Source organism: Buceros rhinoceros, unplaced genomic scaffold, assembly GCF_000710305.1.
Source record: "Buceros rhinoceros silvestris isolate BGI_N320 unplaced genomic scaffold, ASM71030v1 scaffold3491, whole genome shotgun sequence".
NCBI classification, from domain to species: Eukaryota; Metazoa; Chordata; class Aves; order Bucerotiformes; family Bucerotidae; genus Buceros; species Buceros rhinoceros.
The window spans coordinates 24,266-37,232 of record NW_010393517.1 but is presented as its reverse complement, the minus strand read 5'-3'; the positions used below and the strand labels follow the sequence as shown (position 1 = coordinate 37,232).

General features: G+C 38.0%; 1 protein-coding gene across 1 annotated transcript in view; it reads left to right on the top strand.

Moving 5' to 3' along the window:
• MCF2L (MCF.2 cell line derived transforming sequence-like) overlaps positions 1-12,967 on the top strand; it is a 126,274-nt gene that overhangs the window by 106,161 nt on the left and 7,146 nt on the right. Inside the window, exons 15-25 of the mRNA XM_010144863.1 lie at positions 768-844; positions 1,889-1,955; positions 5,467-5,582; positions 6,566-6,635; positions 7,813-7,905; positions 8,080-8,172; positions 9,540-9,665; positions 10,349-10,570; positions 11,066-11,158; positions 11,545-11,623; positions 11,761-11,827. Of these exons, the coding sequence (XP_010143165.1) occupies positions 768-844; positions 1,889-1,955; positions 5,467-5,582; positions 6,566-6,635; positions 7,813-7,905; positions 8,080-8,172; positions 9,540-9,665; positions 10,349-10,570; positions 11,066-11,158; positions 11,545-11,623; positions 11,761-11,827 (1,103 nt within the window). The remainder of the gene's footprint in view (positions 1-767; positions 845-1,888; positions 1,956-5,466; positions 5,583-6,565; positions 6,636-7,812; positions 7,906-8,079; positions 8,173-9,539; positions 9,666-10,348; positions 10,571-11,065; positions 11,159-11,544; positions 11,624-11,760; positions 11,828-12,967) is intronic.

Here is a 12,967-nt window from a genome sequence, read left to right as displayed (position 1 = left end):
TATTATTTGCCAGTAGTAATTGGCTACTCTTAAAACTGGCGAAAGCGAAGAGGTAGTTGTCATTGGCTCCAGGACAGCTTCACCTGACCTGATGTGTTGCCATTCCCAAGTGGGAAAGGTCTTCCTGCCCCACCTCCAGCAAGGACAGTAACCTGACAGCAGCAATAGAAACAAGTAGTTTCCCACTGGGTTAGAGAGTTGAATTAACTCAGTGAAGGTTCAGCAAGAGATAATACGAGGGGGAAGGCAGGACTACATGACCAGTAGAGACAACAGTTGGAGAAAAGGGTTGGCTCAAGGCGGGGAGTGAAAGAAGAACCTCTCGTTTTTTTTCAGCAAGCCGTAATTAGGTCAGCCGTTATAGTAGAAGTTGTAAGAGTGAACTTCTGTGTCAAGTTAGGAAGTTACCAGAAAGTTAGAACAGTACCTCAGTTTTAGCTTGGAAAACAGACTAAAGCCAGTGTTGCCTCCAAGATTATGCTGATGCTCTGATGTTGTCTTCCTGGAAAGGGGCCTTGAACCACGGTCTCTTCTAAGCTGGCCTTTCATGGAAAACATCCCGTGTCTAAATGTTCTTCTGTGCTTCAAGACCTTCAGGTTGACTTGGATGTTTTTGCAGTGTTCTTTCAAGTTACCTTCGTTTTTAATGGAGTACAGTCTTTCCTGTGAAAATGCATGCAGGTAGAGCTGAGTGCCAAGCTCTGTATTTTAGTGTTTTTCCTCTTTCTGTGACGTCGAGGTGATTTTTTTGTCGTTGTTGTCTTTAGAGTGAAGTGACTGAACTCCATCAAAGCAGAGGAGGATCTACAATGGATGATGAAGAAAATCTAGCTGTGTTACGGCAGTAAGTATGTTTTGATAAGTAAAAAAATGTTTTTTCTCTGATTTGGTTCCAGCAAAGTTTGAGTTTGGTGAAGGATTTGATAAGACAAGTATGCTTCTCTGAACTAAGCCCCAGTGCTTTTAGAAATGCTGTGACTATGCTCTGTAAAGAGGAAGATATTTCAGTCTGTCTGCAGCATTGTTGGTAGTTTATATAGCAGCAGACTTCAGCTTTCCTGCAGCGAGGTGACGCTATGGCAGGATAACTGCATGTTTTCATTTCAGAGATGACATTGTTTCAAGTAATAAGCCTCCTGTAAGTATATCAGGCCTTTTGGTCTCTGTACTTCAGAAGACTTTGTTTTTTTTACATAATTCTTTTTAGTCCCTGTATTGATAAATATTAAGAAAAATCACTTTCTTATATAAAAACTAAACAGCATTGCTTACACATATAAAAAAAAACCCCCTTAGTACTACCTGCAATGTCTATATAAGAGCTAGCATTTCTGTCTGTAAAGTGGGTACTTCTTTTCACTCTTACGTGGTTGTAAGTGTGAAAAGGCACTCTTAAACCATACAAAACCACAGGGGGAAGGGATTGGGTAACAGCATGCTTGCTTGACCATTAGGAAAATTAAACTTAAAGCAGCATTGTGATATTTAAAGTGTGCCCTAAATTCCTTTAATTTAAAATTACTGGTATTTGATAATCCTATGCAGCTCTAACTCCAGCTCCTGTAACACTTCCAAAAAGAGTGTAACCAGATTTTGTATGTACGATGATAAAATGCTTCACTGCTTCAATTCAGTTACTACAGCACTTAAGATGCTAGATTTGACTTTTTAACTGTTTAAACATCTTTTCAAAAATTGTTTTAAAAATGTGTGCTTCTCGATAAAGGTATAAAAACTATTGACAGAAATATCCGTGAAACATCACATTTTCCATTACCTGGAAACTGCTCTTTTATTGTCTAAAGTACAAATATAGACAAAGTAAATGTTGCCTCATTGCTTTGCAGAAGTGAACAGGCCTGCCTTAGTTGTCATTCTTTGTCTACAGGCATGTGATTAATGAACTTATCGAGACTGAACGAGCATACGTGGAAGAACTTCTCTGCGTTCTTGAGGTAAAGATTAAATTTCACTGCGGCTATTAATGAATCATCTGTTTTATCTATTCCATTTCATGGATAGCCTTATGCTTTCCTTATCTCTACAATGCCTCTGCTTGTCCCATCGAGCAGTGTGATTGTTACATCTCTCGTGTCTCATCGTATTTTCACAGAGGTAGGAACATGCAGAGTTTTTTCTAGAAATGTTCATGCAACTAGGATTTTGTATTAGAAAATACAAATTGGGCAGAAAATAAGATATGCGTAACTATTTAGGTAGAACAGAGTGAGATTTGTAATGTTCATTATTTCCTGCACAAGTTCATTCCAGAGTCTTGGGTTAACTCCAGGAAGGTTGTCTTACACAGGAACGTGGATCTGCATTGAGAAAATCTTATGTCAGAGGAGAAAACTTGTTTCTTGCATCCCTCTTTGCATATCCTTAAGTGGTCTTCCAAATGTCGTGGATACAACTGTGGCAACAGAGTGCTTTATAATAATAGTATCTTGATTCAAAATTGAAAAGGAAACAAAGGTCTTCCCTTTGTGCACCTACAAGTGTGGAGCAGTTGCAGTACTGCTGTGTTGCTTGTAGAAATACACCACGGTATTCTGTCTTATTCCTCAAGTTTAAGTCTTCAGACATGGATGTGTCATTCTGTTGCAGTCCAATTTGACTGTAGGAGGTAATGAAATTGCAGACAACTGAGGCTGAATTATTTTAATCAGGATGAATTGGAATTGAGCCAAGTGGGTACTCTTGGTGTCTATGCCAATGTTAAGCTCCTACATAGGAGCTGCCCTTTAAGTTCCAGACTGGAAGTGGTAATTTCTGGATATATACATTCAAGTAAGGGTACTGTGTGAGGTTTCTGAAGTCTGATCTTGCTTTTGCCTAGTTTGTGCTCAGTTTCCCATAGCATTTATGTCCCGGGTCTGGCCCAAGTGCTAGGAAGCATTGATGACGGTAGGATGGTTGCATCTGGTGTGTGGTCATAAAGCAAGGTAGGTCTGGAATGGACCTTAAGGATCCCTTTATTCTCTGCTTTTGTATGCAGTGCTATCTGTACAGTTCTGTTCATAAAATCAAGACTCAAACAGTTGGAGGCTTTTTGGCCCTTGCTGGAGGTTGTGGCAGAATTTTTCTATTCCTCTGGTATTACTCTTGCTTTGCAATAAGTATAGGGCAAGTTTTGTTTTGCTAGGCCAAGCAGTCTTGGTTTTCTGTCAGTGTGATAGACAGTCCAACACTCTGACCATGCCAGACACGCTCCTCTGTGCTTCCTTGCAGACTGGGATTCATGTCTCTGAAATTTGGGTGATGGGGACAGTAATTCTCAATCAGATCCTTGCTGTGAGATATGGTTCAATGGCAGTCTTCCAGCTTTTGAGTAATTCTAGTTATTAAGCCATAGTTCTGGCTATTCTCCCAGTTCTTTTGTTTCTCCTATTCTATTATTCTTCCCATTTTTCCTGTAAAATAGCCTGATACTTCTTTGTATGGACAGTGTCTCCTATTATTATGTCATATTTAATTGCTCTGTATTTTCTCTCTGCCAATGGTTCCAGTAGAAAAAAAGAAGGTAGTTCCCAAGATTGATTGCTGGGAAACTGCCATAGCTGCTTTTATCTCACCTTGCGAATTTTCATTAGTAACCATGGTCGTCTGACTGTAGTCTGTGAAATCCAGTCATTTTTATTGGAGAAAATATTGATCTATTGTATTTGTAGGTATTGTATTTGACTCCTTTTCCCACTTATTTCAGTGCTTTTGGAACAGCTTTCAAATCTAAGGCTAAGCAAAGTAAAAGTAAATGATCCCTATGGGTGCATGGAGTAGCTTTCCCTCCTCTTTCTTAAAACACAAGTTCTGCATAGGTAATAAAACATGAAGGGGTTTTCTACTGAAAATTTAAAATAAGCACTATTTGAAATCAGCCTGAAGTGGAAAAAAAAAAAGTCAAAAGCTTTTTGTCAGTGTATGGATTTCATGCTTTTGTTCTTTCAGAATTTCAAAGTACTGAGCTCTGTCAGGTTGGGTTTTACCTCAGCTGGGTTAGGTACCTCTTCTTTATGCCAGTACTGGCTTTGCTGCTGTGTTTAGCATCATCTCTACTCCAGGTGGAAATGAAACATTCTCTTCATGCCATCTCTTCAATGCATCTAAATTGCATGGTGGCTACAGTTCTTCTTTCCCTGTTAATTTTAACTCTGTTTTATGTAAATTGTTTTTATCCTTAAGACCTGTACCGCTTTTTGGGTAGTTTTTTCCTCTTTCAGATTTTGCATTTTTCCATTTGGGGAGAGAGGTATGAGAGAGGGACCAATTGTTAGCCATCTAAGAGTTCCAGCATCTTTGCCTATACCATTGGGTTTGTTTTGTTGTTTGTTGTTTTTTTTTTTCCTGTGGTGTTTGAGGAAAAAATACCTAGATTTTTAAAGGAATGTTTCGAATTTTAAAAAAGGTCTAATCACTGTCCTATCCACATGTTTGAATTCTTCAGGCTAGCTGACTTTACCAGCTAGTTCTCCTACTTTCTGTAGGAGGACATGACCTTGAACTTTTAAATCTTGTTTGTTAGGTGCACCTTTGCTTATCCTTTCATTTAATTTGTCAGTTTGTTATAATTCAGTGCGGTTTATTATAATCATAGTTGCTAATGGAGCAACCACTTTGTCCATGATATTTGTGTTTTAAACAGCAACCAAAAAATCTAATCCAAATCTAAAGTAAAGTAGGTCGCATCATCTTCCTTCAGTGACCGTGTAAGAAATCTGCTTACAATAAAGTACTAGAACGTTCTTGCAGTTTTTCTGGTTCATTGATTGGGGATATTTGGTTTGGGTTTGGGGCTTTTGGGGAGGGTGTTTGCCGGTTTTGTTTTTTAGTGTTTCAGGAGATCACTTAATCACAGATTAGTGGCCTTGGGACCAGAGTCATGGGCTAAAGCCACCTGCGTGCTCTCTTTGCCTATCCACGCCAGATAGACAGGAGAATGTGACCTTATATGATAAATGGAAGATGTCAGAATCTAAAGTTACGACTTTTGGTACCAAAGATAATGAAAATGTTTTAAAGATAGAACGTGCAGCTTAATGGTCTCTGTTACCTGCAGAAATAACTAAGTCAGCTTGTTCTGTTGTACTAATAGCTAAGACCAGCAGGAAGGTTTGTGTGTGCTGGAATTGTGGCCTTAAACTCGGCTTCTTAAAGTCTTAACAGAAAAAGAAGGACCTCTAATTTGTAAGCGGTATGGGAATACGTAGATTTTGCTTGGTGGAAATGATTGCAAACTTTTTGTTTCATCCTGGCTTAACGAAAATTGCAGTAATTACTGAACTGTCTTTCTAAAGACTATAGGTGTGTCTTACAGGACTGATGGAAAAACAGAATTTGTACACTTTTTTCGTTATTGCTACTGAGCTCTTTCTTTGCTGTCTATCAGCCTGCAGGCAGACTGCCTTGTCGGAAACAAGTACTGCAAGTCAAGGGCAATAACCAGTGTGCCTCTCTCCTGTGTTACAGGGTTATGCTGCAGAGATGGACAACCCCTTAATGGCTCATCTCATTTCACCAGAACTCCAAAATAAGAAGGATATCTTGTTTGGGAATATGGATGAAATCTATCACTTTCACAACAGGTGAGGATTTGCATTCAGATATAAAAATAGCGTTTGGATGGGATTCTTTACTCTTTCTTTTAATCTGATTTAAATTGCTAAAAAATCCTTACTGACTCTCACCTGGTTATCTGGCACGTCAAAATTCATATTGCGTAGAAGAAAAGCAAAATATCTATAAAAGATAAGCAAAGCTGCATGCAACTTTATTCAAATGTTTGCAGTACGTAAGTAAAATCTTGCATTGTGGTCCTCTTCCTGAAGAAAGGTCTTGGTATCTGGTTATTCACTAATTAAAGCAAGTTTTATTTGGGTTTCTTTTATTTTTTATAAAATTTGCTGTGGAAAGTAAATTATTATTCTAAACCATAAATTATCAATTCTTACATGAGGCTGAGGCTTGAGTGACCTCTCTCTAAAGTCTGAATCCCTGTTGCTAGAGAGGTATTTCCTCACAGGATAATATTTAAGTTGGTAGAAAACAGAAGTATTTTCAAGAGAAGCTAAGCATATTAAATAGTTTCTTACTCAGGGAAAACTAGACTGAAAGTTTGCCACTGATTGTTGTGGTTTTGGTTTGGTTTGTTTTTTTTTTTTGGAGAGGTGTGTTGGGTTTTTTGTGTTTGTGGAGGTGGGATTTGGTTTGATCATTTGTTTATTTTGTGGTGTTTGGTAGTATTTGGAAGGAAAAATCAAGCACTTAAAACTGTACAAATTCTGCTGTTGAATACATAAGGCAGGGAAACAATTCTCCTTCCCTCCCCAACCTTACACTTGATTTCAGTTGCAGCAACAGTAAGCTAAAAGAAATTGGTCAGAATGTGCGTTTTAATTTGCCATTCGTTGTTACATACACCATCTAGAAGAGTTTTGTTCGGTTTAGTACAGAATTACAACTTTGTTTCCGAAAGTTTAGAAAATGAATTGGGAGAATGTGAACTGTTATTACAACTGTTATTACAACTGTTTTAACATGCACTCTAAGAAAATCCTCTTTCTCATAGAATATTCTTGAGGGAACTAGAAAACTATATAGAATACCCAGAACTAGTAGGACGGTGCTTTCTGGATCAGGTATGTGTCATCTTTTGCTGGCATTTCTTTCACAAGCCCCTCCAAGACAGTAATATGTGAGAGTGGTTTTTCTTGTACTAATTGCTACCACATCCCCTTCGTTTGTCTGGAACAAGTAAAAAGTTGAGAATGTAGCTGTTAATTGAGAGTTTGGGGTATGTTCCACTGTGTGGGTTAATTTCATTTTGTTAAAGAGCTACTGCTTTATTAAAGTGGCAGTCAGGAAAACATGATGCACTGCTTCGTTTCACATAACTATAAATGACTGGTTAGGTTGCTTGGTTAAGTCTCTTTACTGGATTTTTTTGTTGTTGTTCTGTTCTACCAAGAGTACACCTCAACAAAGTAAGTCCAAGATATTTTAATTTTGGATGTGGAAAGCTATGACAAAGTTAAACTTTTTTTTTTCTAATCCGGGTTTTATTAAGCAATGACTCTCACCCATAGTGTACTAAAAGCTAAATAGGAATCTGTTTAAGGAAGTCAATCTTCTGTGGTTGTTACCCATTGATGTTCTGAAACTCCTGGGAGGAGCCATTCCTCACCTTCTTATTTGCTGGCTGTATCTATGGAGATGTTGTTTCCTAAAACTGAGGGACAGAGGTACTTCTGTGCTTGCTGATTTCCTACCTAGTCTTTCCTTTATATCTATAGTTAGGACATTTTCAACAATCCTATTTCCTTTTGCTTTCAACAAGAGCTGAAATTGTGCTATTTAGTTGCTGAAGTGATCAGGGACAACAAACTGCTTGGTCTACCTTAGTGCAACTCCCAGTGAGAGACGCATTCATAAAATGAAAATGTGTAAAGAAAAAAGGGGCAAAGACTTTTATATAGGTTGCACAGAGGGACTTGTGGTCAGGCATTCCTACAAGTGTTTTTCATATTGTAATGGAGAGATTTTAAAAAAATATACCTTTCTTCATAAGGTTTAACATTCGACTGAAGCAAAAACTGACAGGAGCATTTTAGTGTAATATTCCAAGTATAAAATTAGTAGCCATTACAAAATCAGTTATTCTGAGTAATTGCTTTTTGCTGTGAGTGCCTCAAGGAATTGCGTTTGTGGTAGTGTTGGTTTTTTGTAGCCTTATCCATTATGAAAATAATTCTTAAGAATTTTGTCTCTTGAAGTCACTAGAATTAATTAACTTTTTCCTTGTCTCCCAAATTTCAGATGGAAGATTTCCAAATTTATGAGAAGTACTGTCAAAATAAACCTCGATCTGAAAGTTTGTGGAGGCAGTTTTCAGATTCTGTATTCTTTCAGGTATGCTTGCTTGAGTCTCTAAAACAGTTGTGGGTTTGGTTTTTTTTATTGATTTGGAGGGGGTGGGGGTTGATTTTTGGCTTGGGGTTTTGGTTTTTTTTCCATTCAATTATCTTAAAAACAAATAACAAAAATCCTGATAAGTGTCCTGATGAAGTCCAACACTGATTACAGGAATGTCAAAGGAAACTCGATCACAAGCTCAGTTTGGACTCATACTTGCTGAAACCTGTTCAAAGAATAACCAAATACCAATTATTGCTAAAGGTACGTGTTACTAAACTGTAATGCTAAGTATGTTTTGTGCTTTTGTTTTTGGGTTTTTTAATGCTGCTTCTCTCAGCCTGCTGCAGAGAAACCTAGAAGTTAGTAGGCAGATGTATAAATCGAAACAGAGACAAATCCCAATCTATCAAGTTCCAGCTCGGTTCTTTTCTCTTTCAGCCAAAAAGCTGCTCATAGACAGGCAGATGTTACACAGAGGCACCTTGTATAACTGCTTTTGCCCTTCTATTTCTGCTGAAGAATGCAGAGTTGATTAGGGGAAATGGAAGGACCATGAAACCTTTGCAACAATGAAAAGAGACTAACTGGAGTACTTGTTACTCTTCAGTTACCGTTGCCTCATCCATACTTCAGGAATTTGTTGTGTCGGGTTCTAGGAAATGTACTTGACTGAGAGCACTGTATGGTGCTTTTATGAAGGATCCCATTGTGATTCACTTCAACGTGCTATAATGAGAGGGCAAAATGAGAGCAATATACTATCATAAATTTTTAAATTACTGTGTAAGGTGTTGTCATGTTTAATCTAAAAAATACTTCCCACACGGACACTCGTTTGTATTGTATTTAACAATAGAATTGTAATTGTATTTAACAGTAGATTAAAAAAAGTGCCATGGACCAAAATTACTCATGAGCTAAAACTCAGCTGCCATTAACAGCTTTTAAAGAATTAATTACATTAGGCTTGTGTAAAGAGGAGTATTAGAGAAGTTTTTTGATTTAAAGTATCTTTACTGCTTGCAGTCCATGAGTAAATGCTTATTCTCATACTATGAAGACTGCAGGGTTCTACGTGAACTTGCAGCTATTTTTATCTCGATCAAATTGGAAGATGCAGCTTCACCAATAAGCCCTTTGGAGAAGGGATGCCTTTTTAAATGCTTAGACAATGCTCACTGCAGTAAGTTCAAGTCTGTTACTAGGATCCCAGGCCTCACCATAATTCAAAAAATGAATGAAATTTGCCTATGGTTTTACATTTGTTCACTTCTAGAAAGCAATAAATATTTTAAAATCCTTTGTTTGGGGTTTGGTTGAGGGGGTTTTTTTTAGTAATTGTAATGAAAAAAAATGTTTCCCAAGTTAGTCTTGTAAAATTCTTAGGTAGAATTTACAAGACCTCTAGATGAATGAAATATATTTGGCTAATAAGTAGCAGCAATGAGTAGTAAAACTTTAGGGTCTTTTGAGATCCAGCCAGTATTTAACCCACTAGATTATATGGTATAAAACCTCAGTGGATAACTTTAAAAGCTGAGCCCAAATTCAGTGTTAAAATTCCAACTTTCCTAGTTACTGCTGTTTCCAAAGCTAAGTAAGTATGTTGTCATTCCCTGCCTGCTCAGGAAATGCTGAAGTACAGTAAGAACTGCGAAGGCGCTGAAGATCTTCAGGAGGCATTGACTTCTATACTGGGTATTCTCAAAGCAGTTAATGATTCTATGCACCAGATAGCCATTACAGGCTACGATGTGAGTAACAGCACTTTTACTGAATTTATCTTCATATATTTCTTAGATATACGTACAGCATACCCTATACTGTGTACTGATAGTGAGAAGAATGTTTTATAAAAGGTGCCTTTAAACTGAATTGTGTAATGAAAGTAATGGAAAATGGATCTCTCTATACTCTTCTGAAGTTTTCCTGCTACGAATAATATTTTGCTCCATCTATACAAGTTTTTTTTTTCTTTGATCTACTTAACGCTGAGATAGAAACTGAAAATTGCCCTGAAGAGTCTAGTTTAGGCTACTGCCAAAGGGGAATTGCTATTAAGCTTTTATACCTATGTGTAAAACTATACCCAAAATTTCCAGTTTAAAAAAAACAAAACCCTTTGAAGCAGAGTTTGGGGAAACAAAACCCCCAAAACCAAATTCATTTATTGTGCTTCCCCTTCTCTCTATGTGTAGATCTCTGTATCTCTGTGATTGGTAATCTTGAGTGTAAAATCCTGCCTGAACATGTTGGAGAGAGAAAATTGTGTAAAAATCCAACACAGACTTTATTCTTACCACGTTTCCAAACCCAACATAAACACTGATGTGAGAGATTACTTGGAATGACACAACTTGTAAAGATGTGTTCAGAGTATACATTTTAGTCTGATGTTATCTCTTTGGGGTTATAAATACTGCTTTTTTCGTTCCAGGGCAACCTGAATGAACTGGGCAAGCTTTTGATGCAAGGATCCTTCAGTGTCTGGACTGATCATAAAAAGGGTCACTCGAAGGTGAAAGATTTGGCACGCTTCAAGCCAATGCAGCGACACCTCTTCCTCCACGAGAAAGCAGTGCTGTTCTGTAAAAAGCGAGAAGAAAATGGAGAGGGATATGAGAAAGCACCTTCTTACAGCTACAAACACTCCTTAAATGTAAGGCACTGACCAGTTCAGCAAGGTCAAGGTACTGTGAGGGCTCTGCCTGCAGTAATGCAATGTTCTAGTTTTTCGTCTACAAAATTGAGTTAGTTTTGTGTGGGTAACTTTGCCCTTTCAGGCAAATTTAACTGGTGCTGCAGGTCTGTGTTACTTTGTGTTGCTGCCTGTTAGAGAGATGGGGCGGAATTACCCTTTGAGAAAATCCAAACCGGGCTAGACTAGCTGAATAGCAGTTGCATTAATCACACAGAAAACATAGAGCAGGATAGTATGAAATAAATACAAGATTTGGTAGCCAAGCTGAGCACTAAATCTCTTATGTCCAACATGCATATCGTGTGTTATTAGCTATTTCCTTCCTTGAGCAAGAAGCCAAATCTGGCTTTCTCTTTCAGAAACAGGGTACCAAATAACACCAGTAGCCACCTGCTTCCAGTTATTACTGTAATTGCAGTGTGCTAGGTCAGCTTCTGTTCTCTTTGCTTGCAGATGGCAGCTGTTGGAATAACAGAAAATGTCAAAGGTGATGCAAAAAAATTTGAGATCTGGTATAATGCAAGGGAAGAAGTTTACATTATACAGGTAAATAACATGCCACTATATTAAAAACAAAACAAAAAAGCAAGCCACCACCAGATTAATTCATATGGTAGTTTCTTAATATATTCCAATTGCAGAGTATGCTGGGGGAAACATTAATCATGTTTTACGATATCCATGGAGGGTGTTGTACACACCATTACTATTGCTCTCATAGAGCAGCGGATGGCTCGGGAGCTGGGGTTTGGCACTAGCATGTGCACAGCCTCTGCCTCAGCGTGTTCCAGTTGAGTTGTCACAACTAGTTTCTGTTCACTGAAGGACTAGGGAGGGAGCACTGTTTGTCCCTCCTGAAGGATTCTCCTGAGGCTGTGCTTTGGCGTGCAACCCTGTGTGCTTGGTGGCTGATGGTATTTATTTTTGGGTAGGCACCAACCCCTGAAGTTAAAGCTACTTGGGTAAATGAAATAAGAAAAGTGCTGACAAGTCAACTGCAAGCATGCAGAGGTAAAATATGTTTTTAATCTCTTTTTTCTTTGAACTTCAAAACGTGCTCTGTATGACTTCATTGTGTAGGATTGTAGAAATTTAAAGCTTGAAGCACAAATTGTTTTTAACAATTCTTTTCCTTTCCTTCATTACAGAAGCTAGTCAGCACAGGACACTAGAACAAACACAGAGTTTACCTCTACCAGCATCATCTTGTACAAGGTAAGTCTGTTGTCAGATCAGCTTGGCTGTCTTGTAAATGTACTAATATATGTAGTTGGCAGTTCTTCATTACTCCTATCTCTTAATGCTGGCCCTTACGTTTTAGAGGTTTTTTAGATCTTTTCCTACTACAAAACTGTAAAGTTTGAAATTTATACATCTCCAGAACTGTTAAATGGAGCAGCAGTGGTATGGGCTTTGACAGTTCATAGAGAACAACACAGAAAAGTCATTCGCTGCACCAGCCCAAATCCCGATGGTATTACAGGTCTGTTTGTGGAACAGCTCATTATATACTTCACACCCCAGATAGAGGGTCATGTGGAGCAGCCTTTTCCTTCCTTCTCTGTTCTTTTCCTTCATCTGGATTATTTTTTTCTTCCTTTCCCAATGTCATGTTATCTTCCTTTTTGTCTTTTTCAGGGCATTATCTTATCTTTTATCTATCTCTTATTCTTTTCCTCCCAATTTCCTGGGTTTTTTAAACTAAGCAATTTATTGATTCCTCCAGTGTCCCAACTTCTGTGTCAAGCTTTTCTTCTTTTCCTATTTTTTATCCTTCACCCTACCATCCTAAATATTCTTCTGCCCTTCTCTGACACCTCTCTTTAATCCTCTGCTACTCTATCTTTTTCTCATGATATGTGTATACATATGTATATACCCATAAGCCCATGTGCTCATAACTTCAGTCATTCCCACATGATGCTTGCTCAAATATATATCAGTACCTCTCCACCCTACATGTTTTGCATCTCCTTATCACTCAGGGAGAATTTCCCACATGCATAGTATTTGAGGGATGTCTTTCTCCATTCTGTTCCCATATTGGAGCTCTGATGGGAATCGAGCTGCAAGATCCAGCCTATGTTCTTTGTTCATCCTCATCTGTTTCTGTGTTAAGACTTTCTTAGAGGCAGAGTTTATTCCTTTCTTTTGCCTTTTTTTTTCCATAGTACATTCATAAGGAAACTGTCAGCGCAGAGCATGTGCCTGTGAATGGAAGTTGTCCAGAGTTGTCTTCTCAGTAGCTCCCACTACCATATTACATGCAGTTACAGTCAGTTAGGGGAACCTTTATCCTTATATGTTCTCATGATATTTAAATGCACAATCACCAATACCTTTTTCATTACTGCT